This window comes from Numenius arquata, chromosome 24 (assembly GCF_964106895.1).
Source record: "Numenius arquata chromosome 24, bNumArq3.hap1.1, whole genome shotgun sequence".
Classification (NCBI taxonomy): domain Eukaryota; kingdom Metazoa; phylum Chordata; class Aves; order Charadriiformes; family Scolopacidae; genus Numenius; species Numenius arquata.
The window spans coordinates 454,614-470,661 of record NC_133599.1 but is presented as its reverse complement, the minus strand read 5'-3'; the positions used below and the strand labels follow the sequence as shown (position 1 = coordinate 470,661).

Sequence of the window (16,048 nt, the reverse complement as noted above, 5' to 3'; positions counted from 1 at the left end):
CTGAGGGAACCCCTGGAGCCCCCCCAGGTCCAGCCCCGTGTCAGGCCTGAGACCGAGTGAAGCCACTTGGATCAGATCAGAGCCGGGGAGGGGGGAATGGGTTTGTGCCTCTTGTCCTGCCGTTAATCACACGTGTCTGATGGAGATCTTGCTTGCTCTGTGATTTTGGTATGTACTTCTGGGCTTTTTCTCTTCCTCCTTCAGGTTTGGCTCCTTCCAGTCTGTGTCCCTACGTGAAACCTGAACAACATTAAGGGCTTTCACTGCTTTTCTTGGTTTTTCCTTAAAGACTTGGTAAATCTGCATGTCTTGTGTTTCGTCTCTTCCTATTATTAAAGTGCAAAGCTATGAATAACCTCAACTTTTCACTGTTTTCAGTTTTCCTGTAGTGTAGCAGTTTGGGTTCATTTCGGTTTCTTGTGTTAAACCCGGAGGTCGGGGGCTGCTCCGCAGTTCTGCTGTTTGGGCTCTAAGGCTGACGCGAGACTCCCTCGGTCCTGCGGGGATCGCAGCGTTGAAGCACAAGTTTTTCCCAAAATTGCCTCCCTGGGGTTGTTGCAGGCAATAAAAGATAGAAAGCTGACTAAATAAGACTTGGAGAGTATATAAGCAATATATACATAATGTTCTTAAATTGGAGATTTGCTCTAACACCCTGGAGCCTCGGTAGAGTGCACATTTCTGAAATACGTAGTGGGTTTTGGTAGTCATTTAATCAAATCTCTCGCTGTTCACTTCCAGGTGATTGGGATAGTTACAATCCATCTTCGTCAAATGTAATATATGAAGAACAGTCACCATTATCTTCATCTCCACATTCTGCTGCCCCATCTGAAGCGTGTTATTTACCAGCACCAGGAGAAGCTTTAACGAGCATTCAGCTGTCTGAGAAACTGGAACAAGCAAAGAACACTGTGCCTGAAAAGAAAAGCACTTTAACTGAGACCCAGTTTGAGATGAAGCCTCAGTCTTCTCCCCAGAGAACAAAGAACAGGCGGGAATGTCCCCCCAGCCCAGGGTTTGAAATCACAAAAGGTAGTTTAGAAGCAGGGACCAGAAGAGACGGATTTGCAGGTCCAGAGAAGTTGGGGGCTGGTGAGGAACACCCTCCTGCAGGATTCCATGGCCCCAGGAAGGGGGATCCTGAAAAAACCTACAGCAATTTCTCACATAAATCTGACAGTTCCAGAAAGAGTGAGAATAAAACCACAGAATCAGGGATGAACAGTGGTAACAGCAGGGGGTTTTCCGGTGGAGGTCAGGGACCATGTGCCAGTCCCCAAAAGCATCTCGCTAAGCAAGGAAACATGGAAACAGTCAGCAGGTTACAGGAATGTCACGATAGAACAACTGGTGGTGATAAGACGACCATCGAGCAATTGAGAGGTGGAAACAGTAGAACAGGAGTCACCGGGAAAGACACGAAGCAGAAAAGTTCTGGGAAGACAGAAGGGTGGTCTCCGGAGAGACAACGTGCTGCGTTTGATGAGAATAATCTTCTGTTCAGGGACTCCAGGAGAAATGCGTCTGAAGACGAAAAACTGAAGAGGTCTCACTCTGGGGAGCCGAGTTCCAGCAGGCTGAAAACTTCCAGCCTTTCCAACATCCCCCTGCTCTCCTTGGAGAGACAAAGGCGGCCAGAGCCGCAGGAGACTGTTCCGCTGGACAGACAGCACGGAGCACGACACACGGAGCTGCCCCATGGAACCAAAGATGATGGAATTTCCAAATCTGAGCAGAGTTCTCCAGTCAAGAAAACACCAATAACTCCTGGGCCCTGGAGGGTACCGAGCGCCTGTAAAGTCACCCCAGCAGCAGGTGTGGCTGAAAAACGGGTTTGACTGACGCTTTTTTAGAACATGGTTTAATCAAGTTTCTAATAATGGTCATTTAAAAGCATTGTTTCTTTTCACGAAGTTGTCATTTTTTACAGAAACTGGTTGGAGGGTGGAAAGTATTTGATTTGTTCTTAAATTATCTCAGCTGCATGAAGGACCTTGTGGATTGCTTAAATGAAACTCTCCCTCGAGCTGCTGTCCCCTGTCCTTTGCCGGCCTGTTCTGCTGCTCCCAACGTCACGCTGCTGCCGCTTCCCGATCGTGCTGTGAGTTCTGAACAAAGTTATTTAATGCCTGTATTGCCAATGTGATCATGACTCACTTGTTCTTGTGCCAAGTTACCTGCTGTACCCGCTCAGCCTCATCCTTCCCGTACATCACCGTCACCGGAAAGACAGAGTTTTGTTGGAAATGGGTGTTTTCTCAAGAGCACGTTGCATGTTTACGTGGGGAGACCCCCGTGTTCTGGCTGGTTCAGAGAGGAGTTGGGCGAGTTGGTTCTATCCGTTCGAGGGCAGCAAATGAGCCACTGCACCAATTGATGGCTTTTCTTAAATTTTATATCTAATACAAAATTGTGTAGATAAAAATTATATTTGACATAATGTTTTGTAATTTTGCTTTTTATGAACACAGCAAAATTGCTTTATTTTCTTGATTCATAAGGATGTTATAAGGCTACTTATAACAACTGTCTGCAAACATGTGGCTGAGAGGAAAGTCTGGGTTCTGTTAAATAACATCATCCCTTGTCTCATCGTGGCCCTGTGTCACCTGTAGCCTTCGCTGCAAACATCAGTGAGTGCACGTTGATTTTCGGCCTCACCGTGGTGCCATGTGCTCAGCTCCCATCTTTAATTAGTTAATGCTGGTGAGGAATGGGAGTTTCATCCTCTGCAGAGGGAACAACTGACCTTTAGGACAGAACCAGCTGCCGCAGCCGCGTCTTAATGCAGTTCCTGCCCATGTGTGAGAGACGTCTCCCGTGTTTTACTTTGCGTGTGTGATGTGTCTGGGAGCGGTAAATGGGGTGATACTCGGGGTACAAGAGGCTTCATATTTGTTGTTTGGGCTATAACCGTATTCCATAGAGGGATGTTACCGGAACATACTGATCCATCAGCCCTCCAGCTCCGAGAACAGCCGCCTGCGTGAGTTGAAGGGCTTTTTTTTCTTCAGTTTTAATGATGTTTTCCTGACACATTAAGTTTTAATGACTGTAAAGAAGTGGTAAAAGAAGCCCATTGGTCCAGTTTGCAGAAGGGAGTGTAAAACATCAAGATTTACTTACTCGTGTTAAAATTCAGACTAATACAATTTGCTGTTTGAATGAGTATCTCGTTTTGGCTTCGAACATTTCATGTTTTTAAAGCTAATGAAGCCCAGTGAATTGGATCCAAGTTGAATTCTTTAGAAGAACAGGTGACTCCTCAAACAGCTTTTTAAACAAAGACTTTGAAAATGAAGTGGGCTTTAAAGCAGACCTGAGCTGTGCTCTGCTGCTCGCCGTGGGGTGACCCATCGATACGCTGCGCAGCAGAACTTGTGCAAACGCTCCGTCCCGGAGCGTGACTGTGAAAATATTTAATACTCTGAAGTAGCCTGTGTAGATATTAACCGTGTGTTCTTAACAAGAGACTCTGTTTTATGTTGAGTTGTACGCACTTGCCCTGACCACTGAGTACGTAAAAAATTCAGCTGTTTAATACAAAGATTAATTAGCACCACTGAAATTACCTCCCCGTCATCAGCTGCCCCTCTATTATATTTTCTCTGTGTTGATGTGACCTGATTTCGTGTCCTACCTGTGTGTGACCTCTCCTTCCACAGGACTCGTACCTGTACTTACTGTATCAGACTTAGCGACGTGGCCTTGGAACGCGGAGCAATGTATGGATGTACTGGGTGTAAATTTTATATATTGTACAGCACCTTTATACAGACTTCGGAGGTTCTGACGAGAGAGAGACCTGTAAATCGCTCATTATTTTTTATATAGATATTAAAAAGAAACTCCAGTTCCGGGCCTGTTGGTTCCGCACTGTATGAAATAGATTCTTTGTTGATTTCCGTGCTGTGATACTTGAAACAGCTCAACCTGTGACCCAGGTTTTATCCACAAACATAATCCTCTCCTGGAAAACAAACGCAATTCATTATTGGACGTTCCCTTGACTCCCTGCTCAAGTAACAAATGGTCAACAAAGGTGTTATAAAAATCATCATGTAGACACACTCGTTAATGCTGAAATACGTGTACTGTAGGTTTATTTGTACATCTTGATATATAAAATTGTCATCTCCTTTTACATCTTAGAACTTTTCCATGTACAGAAAATAGCTGTAAACAATTTGCTACCAAAAATTCTTACGCCATCTGACCCCTGGTGTGAAAGAATGAAGCTCTGAAAAGTTCCTCAGTTTCTGCCTTTTTCATTACTAATAAATAGAAGACACTGGAGTCAGTTCAGGAGAACCCAAGTTTCACAGACATCTTTGAAACATGTTGTTTCTCTCCTACCCGTTCTAAACACGAATCTATTTTCGGGTGAGGAAATCCTCGCCACGTCTCTTCCACCGAGGAGCTGACTCTCGGGACAGTTTCTTCCCCAGGGGTTCCCGGCCCAGGCGCTATCGCAGGATCGCACCGACGCGGAGCTGCAGCAGCTTCTCAGGACGTGGAGCGGAGCCGGCTCCGGGGAAAAGCAGCACCGGGCTGAGCATCGCTGAGCTGTGACAGGGAATGAGCTCAGTGCAATAGTCCACAATTGATAAACGCGTCACGTGTAGTTTGTGGTGTGAGGGTAGTCTCAGGTAACTAACGCTTTTCAAAAAATGACCATCATTTATTCGCAGGAGTCTCGCGTCACTGAGCTGTCAGCCTGGAGGCAGAATTCCCGTTGCACAGAATGAATTTCACTGCGTCCTGGCTCAGTTCGGGACAGAGGCAAAGCCTCAAACACACTGAGCTTCTAAGGAAAACCCTCTTCAGCACAGGCAGAGAAATGCCCCCAGGTGGGATCAGGCAGAGCGGAGCTCTGGAGGAGGATGCACAAACTGGAAAATTCCAGTATAGCTCCAGAGGCCCCAGGAAAAGGCTGATGCTGAGACGGGAGGGCCAGCGCCTCACTTGCCACAGGCACAGGGTCCGACTGACAGAAACAAGGCACCTGGGGCTATCCTGGTGTCCCTGCAGTGGATCCTGTGGGGCTTTCCGTATGGATGCCCCACACACAGTCCCTGCTGTGGGCAATGGCACCAGGAGTGTTTGGCCCCAATAATTCTGTGCCGTGTGAGCCACGGGGTGACTTCACGGGTTAGACCAGTTTATTCTGTACGCTGTAGAGCAGCAAAGCAGAGGGGGAACTCTTGATACGTACAAATCCATTTAAAAATAGTAATTGCAGATGTCCATAGCTTGAGGGCACCTCTGCCTTTTGCCCAAGCTGTTGTTTATCCTCTCTGGTCTGGCCTGGTGCAGACGCTGGGTGCTGAGGCTTGGTCTGTTCACGGTTTAATTTTCCATAACTGAAAAGAAACACAGAGTGAGTTTGGGGCTGAAAGCTTTTCAGGTAAGACTCGGTCCCACCTGCCTTGACTGCTCTGCTCAGTGAGTGCCGGTTTAAGTGGGACCCCCCGGGAGCACTAAAGGGAAAAGAACCCAGGATTCTGAGCAACAGCTTTAAGTAAGTGGCACTGAAGACCTGAACAGAGCTGAAATTTGTCATCCCTGTCCTTCCACCCCCAAAACTGGCCTGGGGGGGAGATTCAATCCTCTCAATTACCGTGTGGAGCCCAATTCAAACCCAGCACCTTCCTGCTCAGGTGGGAGGAACTGGCCCATGGTACAAAAGTGACCCCAGAAGGTGTGAGTCCGTGGGAGTTCACACTTACTCGGATATTGAACCCCAGGAGATCACTTATAACACCCGAGACAGCGGAGAGTATCACAACACGTGTTATGTTGTAGATTAAGGGATTCATGGTCAGTCCATACAGCCTAAATGGAGTGTCTAATTCCTGCAGTGAAAGGGCAAAAAAGTCCATTAGTGTTTGTCCAGAAGCAATTAATCCTGACTTTTAGCATAATCCTGGCTCTGGCAGCCTCTGTATCCTGTCTTACATGTAGGTACTGAAATTCCCACTCTGTTTCAGGCCTCCCAGTTCAGAGAGGTTTTCTAACAGCCCTGGTGAATCTGCAGTCTCCTGTGCAGCGAGACTTGAGCTGCACAACCAGAGCGTGACACAACGGGTTGCAGAATTTGTCTAATTCATGTGACTCTCAGACTGCGCTTTCTTTCCAAATACCTGCTCTGCTGCTGTCAACCAGCTTCAACAGCGCTGCCGCCGAAGGAAAATGCAATTCTGGCAGTAGGAGACGGGCTGTGTCCGTACTACCCACTCCTCTCTCTTATCCAAATCGTAGGAAGCTGCTACTAATCAACTGTTCGCAGCACTAATTAACCACACCCATCTCATACTGCTGCCTGATCTCATGCCACGGTGATAGCACAGAAACACTCCCATAGTGAGAACTAACATACCACATGGAGACACAAGAGTGAGAAGAGCAAACACACACTCATTGTCATTAGTTAGTGCTTCCATAAAATTTAGCAACTGTATGTTTTTCGAGAGTGTGGCTTTACCTTCAGCAGCTTTGTAGAGAGTTTCAAAACATTGTTCACGAGAGACAACTGTTCCTTCTTGTTTGGCTTCTTCTCCATCTTCAGGTACAAGTTTATCTGTGACAGACGTTACAGACCAGATGTAAATAGTCCAGCGCTCGCCCCCAAAACTAACTTCTGACTACAAGAAATTAGCATCATTTTTTGCAGTCTGTCACACCTAAAGAAGTGGTGCAGCCACAGACAGGAAATTAGCAGCAATAATGTCATTCTTTTTCCAACGGACATGGCTAAAACTTGTTAATGCAAAGACAAAAATAATCTAGAATTTTACAATTTGAGTCTGTCCAAATGGCTAACAGCTCGTACAGGGTTTCATTGCCTTCTGTCCAGCAAAAGTGTTGATTTCTAAATTTTAAAATTTTATTCCAGTATTTTTTAAGCTGGTCTGAAATGCAATAATTATCTCTAAACAAGCCCCGAAGCCAAGGGGAGAATAAGCTGAATGGAGATACCTGCTCCGTGAGCAAGATGGAAATATTACTGTATTTCTTGTTAGTTTCAGAGCCCAGAGATGCCAGACGCAGTAGAAAGAGAAGAAGTGCTGCCTCCCAGATTAGGAACTCCCAGTTGTAAGCTGCATTCAGAAATGTTTTGTGACCCTTAAGAACCTGTTTAAGGGAAAAAGGAGGCAGTGTCAGTAACAAGTTGCCGTTCTTGGGCAAAGTGCTGCCCTCACTCCTCTCCTGAAGAGAGGTCCCTGCTCTGCAGCTCCTGCCAGCCTTTCCCTGGGTGTGGAACTCATGCGTGGAACAAGGGTAAAGTAAAGGTCTTGTCTCTAACCTGGCTTTCACTTGGAATTTGATTTATTTCTTTCTGCTTAGAAAATGGCACTTGTTCTTTCTTTCCTCCCTCTTTCCAATTAAAGGCAATAAAACATCTTTCCTTCCACATGTGCTTGTCCCACTCCAGCCTCACCCACCGCAGCCACGCTGCACTCATCCCACCGTTCCCAGGGACTGACCCGCTTTCCAGCAGCAGTGGGGAAAGAGGGCGCTGCAATTTGCCCTCTTAAATAAAACATCCTGTGAGCACTTGGATGCTTGGGCAGAGTCCTGCACTTTGGGCACAAAAGCCTGTGTCCTGAAACTTTCCTAATAATCATAAAAACCCAGCCTTCCCTCTCAGAGAACAAACAGCTATTACCAACTAAATGTTACAAAGCTTTTAAAAAATGCAAAACGCTCCATATTACTTTGGAGCTATTACAAACAGCTGCAGTTCAAGCACTTTACAGACTGGCAAAAGAAAAGCCTCAGTAGTTTGGTGTTTTCCCCCTATTTCTTAAAAAACAAACCAACCCAAAGTTAAGGTCTCACCTGGGCACAGCATATAAAAGCAATGGAAAGAGCCAGCAAAAAGACTGAGGATACGACGACGTCCACAGAGCGCTGCGGGCCTCGCCGCTGCCGAACAGAGAGGGAGGCGGGTGTGAGGTCTGGGGACAGCGCTGTCACCTCAAAGCTCAGCACGAAGGGCTGGAGCTGTTTAAGGGTTCAGGCAGCGCTGCCCAGCGATGGAGGTCACGTACATTTACCAGAGATGCGATCACAGCTTCTGCAATGACCCAACCCTGGCTCAGAACTCACCTTCAGATAGGAGCGAAGGGATAACCAGATCTTAATGTTTTCTACCTTCTTGAGTCTAAAGTGAGGAATTTCATATTTCCTGGCTTTCCGAGCAGATGTGATGTGACTAAAAAGCTTGGCAAACAAAAACCTCTGCAAATCAAAAACAACACCGTACACAAACATAAATTAGTCTAAAACAGAAAAAAGCTTGTTTAGGATTGCTTGGTGGTGACTGGCAGACAAGGTGACCCTTGTGGGACCTGGGGGAGCCCAACGGGGGTCCCTGGTGCGTGACCTCTCGGGTACATGGCAGTCGTCACCCTGTGCATGCAGAGGCACTGCTGTGGCTGTGCGGGAGTAGCCAGAGCTCTGGCCACAGCAGTGAGAACCCTGGCCTGCCCCCGCCACGTAACACTTACAGCCACTTGGGCAAAGCTACTGCCCACCAGTGCGAGCTGAATGCGATGCAGCAAATGATCCAATGCTCCACCTCAGACCCGGCAGCGGCTGCTTGCCAAACAGCTCCGTGCCAAAACCGTCCCTTCCCCACAGAGCGCCATTGCAAGATGTTAACAGTTCTTTTTCCTTTGGAAGCAGGGTATGAGAGGGCCCCGGGCTCAGGATGGGCACCAACAGCATTAAGTCTGTGACTGATGAGCAGGGGTCTGACCAGAGTCCCCACCGTGACCTCTCGGACACTCCCCAGCACTGAGACACTTGTCCTGCCCCTGTCTCCTGCAACAGGCAGCAGGGTTTGACAGAACAACTGCCCCGGGGCTCGGGATAGGAACCTGCACTTAAACCCACCTGTTTGTACGTTCTCTCGGCAACACACATCATGAAGAAAAACATCCAGGTTAGGCAGAGTCTTTCAAGGAAGTTGATGGCAGACAACACAAGGACGGGGGTGCTGGCGGGTGCTCCACAAAAGATGTGCAGAAGCTCCATCAGAGAAATGGAGCAGAGCTGCTCCAGGTTATCCGCGCGGAACAGCCTGTAGAGGAAGGGCAGGAACGCCAACCCAATGGTGATGATGTTCCCCAGCATCTGATACCCCACGCCTTGCTGGTACGCATTAACCTGGCAAGAACAAAACCAGGATGATTACCTGGGGGTTTGCAGCAAGGAGAAGGCCTGCTGTTGTGGCAGCAGTAATTCAGTCACGCATCCCCTTCTCCTCAAGGGACATAGCCTAGAATAATGCCACCCATTTCAGTCCAAACCCAACAACAATCAGTCAATCCTAATCGGCACTTGTTGGTCTCCAACAGGACCTCCTGCTGGGACAACTCTAGCTACAGTTTTATACCGCACCTCCTATTTGCATGGATAGCTATTTTCAAGTTTTTTGGTGGTTGCTTTTTAAAGCGTGGGGGAGAGAGGATGCAACTCCTTACAGCCCTCTTACCCTGCTCATGATAATCCCACTGATCTCCAGCACAGACATGTCCACCTTCTTACAGTCATTCCCCTCCCAGATCAGTGCACTCACTTTGGCAGAGGCGGGGCTTGTGTTCTGCAGCCAGAACAAATGGTTCTGTAACAGAGAAAAGAATGTGAAAGGCGTAGGATCTGTTTCTGTCCTGCTATTAAATAATGCTTTTTCCTAGACAGTACTTAGGTTGAGAAAGGGATTCCAAATTTGTCTTTGGGTGCAATACTTTGGGGATTAGCAGTGGTCCAGATAATACCAGGATGAGGGAGTTTATTGTTGATACTATTTAGACCATTCCAGATTTCCGTGTGACCAGTGGCTGACAGAAGGGGCTCACGTTAAACCAACAGCGTTCAGATGTGCCTTTCCTATTATTTGTGTAGACGGGGGGACAAGGATGTGTGTGGGGTGTGGAATCTTTCACAGAATTCTCAGCGACTGGATACAGATCCACAAACCTGCTGGAAAACATCTTCCTTCAGATCCCGCCGGGTGCCCCTCACGGCCGTGTCCTCGCTGTCGCTGGTGCAGGAGGAGCGACACTCGGGCCCGTGGAGCAGATCGTCCCAAAGCATGTCTTCGGTCTCAGAGTCGTGGCGAGTGCTCTCCGAGTCCCTGCGGGTCACGCTGCAGCTCCGGGAGCCCGCGCTTGTGCAGGACCGCGAGTCCTTGGGAGAAGAGCACAATTCTCACCACGCAGCCCCCTCCCAGTCCACAGAACCTCCTCCTCCCCCCAGCATTGGGTGAAATCAGCCTCCCCAGGGCAGCCGCACGCCCCCAGTCCCACCCACCCGATGGGAACTGTTAAACACAATATTATTAGAGACAACATTACTCAGTGAGTTTCTGCAACCGGCATTTCCACACAGGAAGTCACACAGAGAGCATGAGTTCCCCACCTCTATGCCCAGCAACATAAAAATTGACTTATTCATTCTAATGCAAAAGTTTTCTGCCTTTTGCATAATCTATTTCAAGATTTCATTTATATTTTATAATTTGATATTCATTTATTTTATTTCTATTTTATTGTCAGGTGGGTATAGTGGCAGGGGGCAAGATAAAGTAATGACGTGAATAAGTATATATCACAGAACAGATTTATTTCTACATTTTAAAATCAAAATTTATTAGCATAAAAGCTACCATTCAGTGCTGCCTCCCAAAGCACAAGAGCAATTGTAGCAATTCAACAAGAGGAATTAGAGGCAGCTTGGACCACACTATGCTGCCAATAGGGTGATTTTTTGTTGGTTTGGTTTAGTTTTGTTAAACAAAGGAGCATACTCACAACTGTGAACAAAGTTTACCAAGCTGCCAACAAGCAGGGAGTGAGGCCACACCTTACACCTGAAGAGGCTGAAGCATTATCATTTAATGATGGTCTGTCTATGGGGATGAAGCCCCTGCGCTGCCCAGGATGTCCCTCTACTCCCCAGGCTCTGCAAAGCTCTGTCTCTTGAATTTATGACCATACCTGACTATATAATGTGGATTCTAGTTCAGATTCCACGACACTGTCAGAGTCTCTGGCGACTTTCAAGGCTTGCTTGACCTGACAAAACCAAAGGAAAACCAACTCATTATCCATAGCAAAAACCAGTGGGAAAAATGGCATAAATTCACCCCGAGTACCTGTGAGACAGCCTGGTTCAGAGAAACAAGAGGCCTCTTTTTCTTCTCTTCATAGCTATTGTCACTGGAAACTCCTTCTACGTTCTGGCGTAACAAGATCCTTTGTGCCATCGCTTCAGCATCCTCCTCACTCGAGAGCTCATCGGAAACACCACCCCTGTTGGTGCAGTCATCCTGGAAACACAGCGGTCACAGTAAGACAAAGGCACCAGTAAAAGACCAGCCTGAACTCCATCACACCAAAGGTTAAAGACCAGCACTGCTGCTGCCCAGGCACAGACAGGGATCACTGATCACCTGCCAAGGCCGGTGGAAGATGATCTCCACAGAATACGCAGAAACAGAATCCAACTTGGCATCACAGAGACATCACAAATTCTAACTCATTACCCCTCTGCCTTGCACAGAGGTAATGAGGGAATCCTGGAGGGGGTGGAGTTGGGTTTGGGGCAAGGCTGGGAAGAGGAAGATGAAGCCGCAGTTCTTGGCTATGTCTTACCAGCAACTTTAAACCCAGGAGAACAGATGGGTCTACAAGCTGGTGGCTAGCAGACCCAAAATCGAGAGAGGTGTCCCCCCACACCTAGCGCTGCTCCTCCCCAAACACCCAGAAACAGAGGAGTTGGGACAGGACAGTACTGCACTGTTCCACAAATGTTCTTCATGTGGGAGTCAACACCTCACCAACCCAGAGGAGCCTCAAAAGTAACTCCACACGCTTTACATAGATTTCAACACAGGTCCCGATGCTTTAACTCCGTCTTCCCCAAGAGATGCTTCAGTTTTTACTTTCCTGCCTCCCCTCCAAGAAGGTATTGTGCAGCATTCTTTGCAAGGCAAATTATTTTACAGAACTGCTTTTGAAAATTGCTAATTTATTTATTTTTAATCATTACTAGTGGTCTTCCTTAACCGAACATCTTGTGATCAGAAGTTTCTACAACTAAACGAGCACTTTGGTAAAACAGACATTTTTCAGGCTTGTCTGTGTTTGACACACTTGACTATTGGGACAGATGAAAAGGCACTGACAGTGAAGCATCAGCACCACGTCAGCTGTGCAGTCGAGAAGCAGAAAGGGTTTTCAGGTGCCCTATATGCAAGCAAAGATTAGGAGAAGAAGGGAGTATCTTGTATTAGATCAAACCATACAGTTAAGTATCAACAAACTTTCAGGCACACACAGAATACACTGACATTTGCAGCTTCAAATGGATCTTTCCTGCCAGTACCTGGTGGCTCTTTTCCCCATCGGAAAGTTTATTTTTCTCTTTGAAGTGCAACAGCCTGTATTCAGATCTGGCATGTCTGTGCTTAATGCCATTATTCACAGCATTCACACCATTTTCTGTCTCAGTCCCTTTCTCAGCTACCAACTTTATTCTTCTAATCCTATGAGAGAAAATACAATTAAATGCTTTCATGTCAGAGAAAATATCTTTGAGGGAAACATCATGGTCTCTTTCACTTGCCACACAGGTACAACACCAGACAATACAGCTATGGGAATACATCATTGTCTGCCGCTGACAGGCTCCTCGTGTCCCGATTCTGTTGAAAAGACTTTTATCTACTTCACTCTCACTGGATGGCTCTTTTGTAACTCTAATAGTATCTTAAAACTTCTAAACCAAGAGGGAATTTTTTTCTTATTATTATTTTGAAAAAAAAAAATAAGTAAGAGCAATTAATAAGACAAAAAGTCCTCATCAAAAGACAGGACCTGTCAGTTGAAAACTCATCAAGAAACTCACTGGACAGAACAGCAGAAGACAATGAAATACTTTCCCGAACAATCTATCCTCCTTTTCCTCGAGTTACTTTTAGAAAAAGTAAGGTGGTGAAGTGGGATGATGATCCAAGCAACTTAAAACTAGAAGGAACAATTGCTTCGGGAAATCAGGTAAAACAGCGATATAATTTGAGCAGACGCATTGAAGAAAGGTCACTTATCTGATAAATAAAAATAAGGTCCCCCACTTCCTGCAACTCACCTAACGTTCGGTTTTAGCTATTCTGGGAGATATGGTATGATCTCCTAATAAGGACGTACTGAAAATTCATGAGGAATCAGCCTCCTACAATCCCAAGAGTGCTTCTACTTCAAAAGAAAGTCATTGGCAGACTCCGAGGATGTCAGTGACAGAACACTTCATTTTCCAGCTATCAAATTGTTCAGTGTCATTACAAACACAACAAACCCAGTGGAGATCACATACCTCCTTCGGAAAAGCACACTAAATACACCATTAAGAACGGATTCAGATTCAGCCTGCTCTTCTTTACTGTTTTTGTCAGAAGACCAACTGTTCCCATCGACTCCCACAGATTTGCGTAACTTCCTGATTTTTAAAAAAAGGAGAATTAAATTTGCATAGAAAGCTAATTTTAGGTCTTTCTTAGAAGATCTGAATCAGAATTGAACAGCTTCTTAAATGCTATTTTTCTTAAGTCATGCAGACAGAATGCTTACGTGCAGATAAAATAAATTTTGTTTGGATTAACAGTTCTGCATAAACCCACAGGACACCAGTGCATCACTGCCAAAGGATGCAACAGACAAAATCTGGACAAAACCTTTGCTGTAGAAATGAAGGCAAAACTACCCACATCCATCATTCTGGGTTCAAATATATTCTATCAGTGTTCACACGGAGTCAGACACCTAAGAGTCACATTTCTGGCCGGAGACTGTAACGTCTCCCACATGCACAAATGGCAGCAATGAATCCCCCACAGTCATCTCTGCCTTCATTTCCCTGTTCTCAGCACACACCAGCAATTCCCTGCAGCTAATGCCACAGCAGGGCACAGCACTGGGCTGCAAGACCTTGGAAAAATGCCTTTCTGCACAGAAAGCCCTCCTCTGGCCACACAAAGAAACTGTATTAAAAAGCTACGTTAAAAAAAAAAAAAAAAAAAGCCCAACTGACAACTAAAGCAGATCTATCACAGCCTGGAAAATTCGCTGCATTTGTCTTTGTTATGAGAAGATTACAAGTGAGACAGAAAATACTCATTTTCACATTTATGGTTGAATAACATATTTACATAAAAATAGAAGATATTTACCCATTAACTGCTACCACGAGCAATCCATCATGTGCTTTGACACCAACAACTGCACCCGTTACCCCACTCACCTCCTCCGCCTGCTGAGCCCGTTGTTTCCTGAAGGTCTGTTGATCTGGGTGGAGACGATCTGGCAGTGGACTGTTCCCATCAGTAACATAAGGCACATCGGTCCCATGACTTCGCTTGCATTCACAACTGGCATCATGAAATACAACACAACAGCTACGACTGAAAAGGAGAAAACTGCATCAAATGCAAAAATGGCCCAGCTTTTCTATCTAAAGAATTTATTTTTACTGTTTTATAATTTCAGCAAATACCAGTGCCACGCATCTTGAAATCCACATGAAGTAGGCTTCAGATAGGACCCTTATGCTTTAGATTAGGGACTACAAAATGATGTCACACTCCTCAGAAGCAGGACCGTGGCACAGACTGCCACCGCCCCTTACCTTGCATAACATAAAGCACCAGGAGCCACATAAAAATGCGCTGGGAAGTGACCTGTATCCACCACTGGCTGAATAACGGAAAAAACACAACTCTCACAATTCCTTTCCGAGTTAGCGACGTCCAGGGGATTTCGGGCTTGGCCTTGGCAAATGTAGAGCCTTGGAATTAAAGGAAAAACAAACAAGTCATTAATCGTGAATTACAAGAACTTCCGTACTTAGACCAGAGGCGGCAGTTCCCGAGGGTGACAGCGGCCCAGCCCCAGGCTCCTGCCCGCCCCGGCCCCTCGCCGCGTCTCAGCCCCCCTCGCCCTGCCCCGGCCCCGCGGCCGCCGACCCCTCCCCACCCGCCCCAATCCGCTCCCCGCGACTTCTGCTGAAGCAAACCCCCGAATTCCTCCTGCCTCCGCTCCGGGGCTTCCAGCGCTCCTTGTGCCGCCAGCGCGGGCCCCAGCCGCGCTCCGTGCCGCTGCCGGCTCACGCACAAGCCCCCGGCAGGGCACCGGCCTGTCCGGCTGGGCCCGGGGGCTATGCGGGGGCACCGGCGCCGCTCACCTCGGATCAAATCCACGTCGATCAGGTCAGGCTGGATGTGACCCTTCTTCTTAGGCTTGCTTTTGAAGCCCTACAAAGCGGAAAGCGAAGGCCCGTTAGCGGCGGGGGGCGCGGGGCCGGGGGCGCGAGCGCCGGCCGCCGCCGTTACCTTCATCTCGGTCTGCTCGATGGACTTCTCCCATATCTGCTGGTCGTAGGCCCCGATCTAGAAGGAGAGGAGGGCTGAGGGCACGGCCGGGGCCGCGCCCGCCCGCGCCGCGCCGCACTCACCTTCTTCTGGTACCAGGAAATGGCATCGGTGCCGCGAGCGGCCATGGGGGCACCGGGCCCGGTACCGGGGCCCCGTTACCCTGGAGACCGCCGCGAGCCCGGCGCTCGACTGCCTCCGCCTGCCCTGCCCCGCCCCGCCCCCGCCCAGGCAGCGCTGGGAGAGCGCCGAGCCCGGCCCCGCCCGCGAGCGGAAATAAACAGCCAGGCCGTAAAGGACAAAATCAGACTTTGTTTATTAAAAAAATACTTTACAGGAAAAAATTCTATGCATTCCGTTGGACTATTTTACAAAGAAATAGCTTAACAGTTTGACACTGGTGTACAGTCAGCTACTGAGGGAGACGCGCCGCGTTGGGGCGGGCCGAGGCCCCGAGCACTCGCTAAGGGCAATAAATAGACTAAGGCCGCACAAAGCGAACGGGCTCCGGGCGGGGGGACGCGGCCTCCGCGGGCACACGCCCTAGATAAATTAAAACCACAGAAAAAAAATAATCGTAGCTGCCAATCAAAATCAAATTAAATCACAAGA

The 16,048-nt window shown here is 47.5% G+C and overlaps 2 protein-coding genes across 6 annotated transcripts in view; one reads left to right on the top strand and one right to left on the bottom strand.

The window, feature by feature from the left end:
• MAGI3 (membrane associated guanylate kinase, WW and PDZ domain containing 3) overlaps positions 1 to 3,855 on the top strand; it is a 64,260-nt gene extending 60,405 nt beyond the window's left edge. For 2 of the 3 annotated variants that reach the window (XM_074163253.1, XM_074163252.1), the window contains exon 21: positions 742 to 2,600. In XM_074163253.1, the coding sequence (XP_074019354.1) occupies positions 742 to 1,841 (1,100 nt within the window). In that variant the 3' untranslated portion in view covers positions 1,842 to 2,600. Of the gene's footprint in view, positions 1 to 204; positions 295 to 741 lie in introns of all 3 variants that reach the window. The other variant, XM_074163254.1, reaches the window with a different exon arrangement.
• Positions 3,856 to 4,090: 235 nt separating this feature from the next.
• Positions 4,091 to 15,655, bottom strand: PHTF1 (putative homeodomain transcription factor 1). Of its 3 annotated transcripts, none has more exons than XM_074163257.1 (18): positions 15,520 to 15,640; positions 15,398 to 15,454; positions 15,250 to 15,319; positions 14,695 to 14,853; positions 14,311 to 14,470; positions 13,387 to 13,509; positions 12,400 to 12,559; positions 11,159 to 11,341; positions 11,010 to 11,081; positions 9,991 to 10,200; positions 9,506 to 9,634; positions 8,905 to 9,177; positions 8,116 to 8,247; positions 7,846 to 7,932; positions 6,982 to 7,137; positions 6,488 to 6,583; positions 5,733 to 5,858; positions 4,091 to 5,366 (listed from the first exon to the last, which is right to left on the bottom strand). In XM_074163257.1, exons 1-18 carry the CDS (start codon positions 15,562 to 15,564, stop codon positions 5,346 to 5,348), a joined length of 2,259 nt encoding a protein of 752 aa, XP_074019358.1. In that variant the 5' UTR covers positions 15,565 to 15,640; the 3' UTR covers positions 4,091 to 5,345. The 3 variants fall into 3 exon arrangements, with proteins under 3 accessions (XP_074019358.1, XP_074019357.1, XP_074019359.1); XM_074163256.1 differs by having other exon boundaries at positions 12,400 to 12,584; positions 13,406 to 13,509; positions 15,520 to 15,601; XM_074163258.1 differs by lacking the exons at positions 4,091 to 5,366; positions 5,733 to 5,858; positions 6,488 to 6,583 and having other exon boundaries at positions 6,757 to 7,137; positions 11,010 to 11,087; positions 11,168 to 11,341; positions 15,520 to 15,655.
• Positions 15,656 to 16,048: the final 393 nt, after the last annotated feature.

Bases quoted from the DNA above. Each gene is read 5' to 3' on its own strand.
- PHTF1 (XM_074163256.1), bottom strand. From the start codon at position 15,564: ATGGCCGCTCGCGGCACCGATGCCATTTCCTGGTACCAGAAGAAG. The intron at 10,201-11,009 runs GTATGGTCATAA...TCTTCTCCCAAG, and splicing joins AATCCACATTATATAGTCAG to GACTCGCGGTCCTGCACAAG. The intron at 9,178-9,505 runs GTAAGAGGGCTG...TGTTCTTGCCAG, and splicing joins GTGGGATTATCATGAGCAGG to GTTAATGCGTACCAGCAAGG.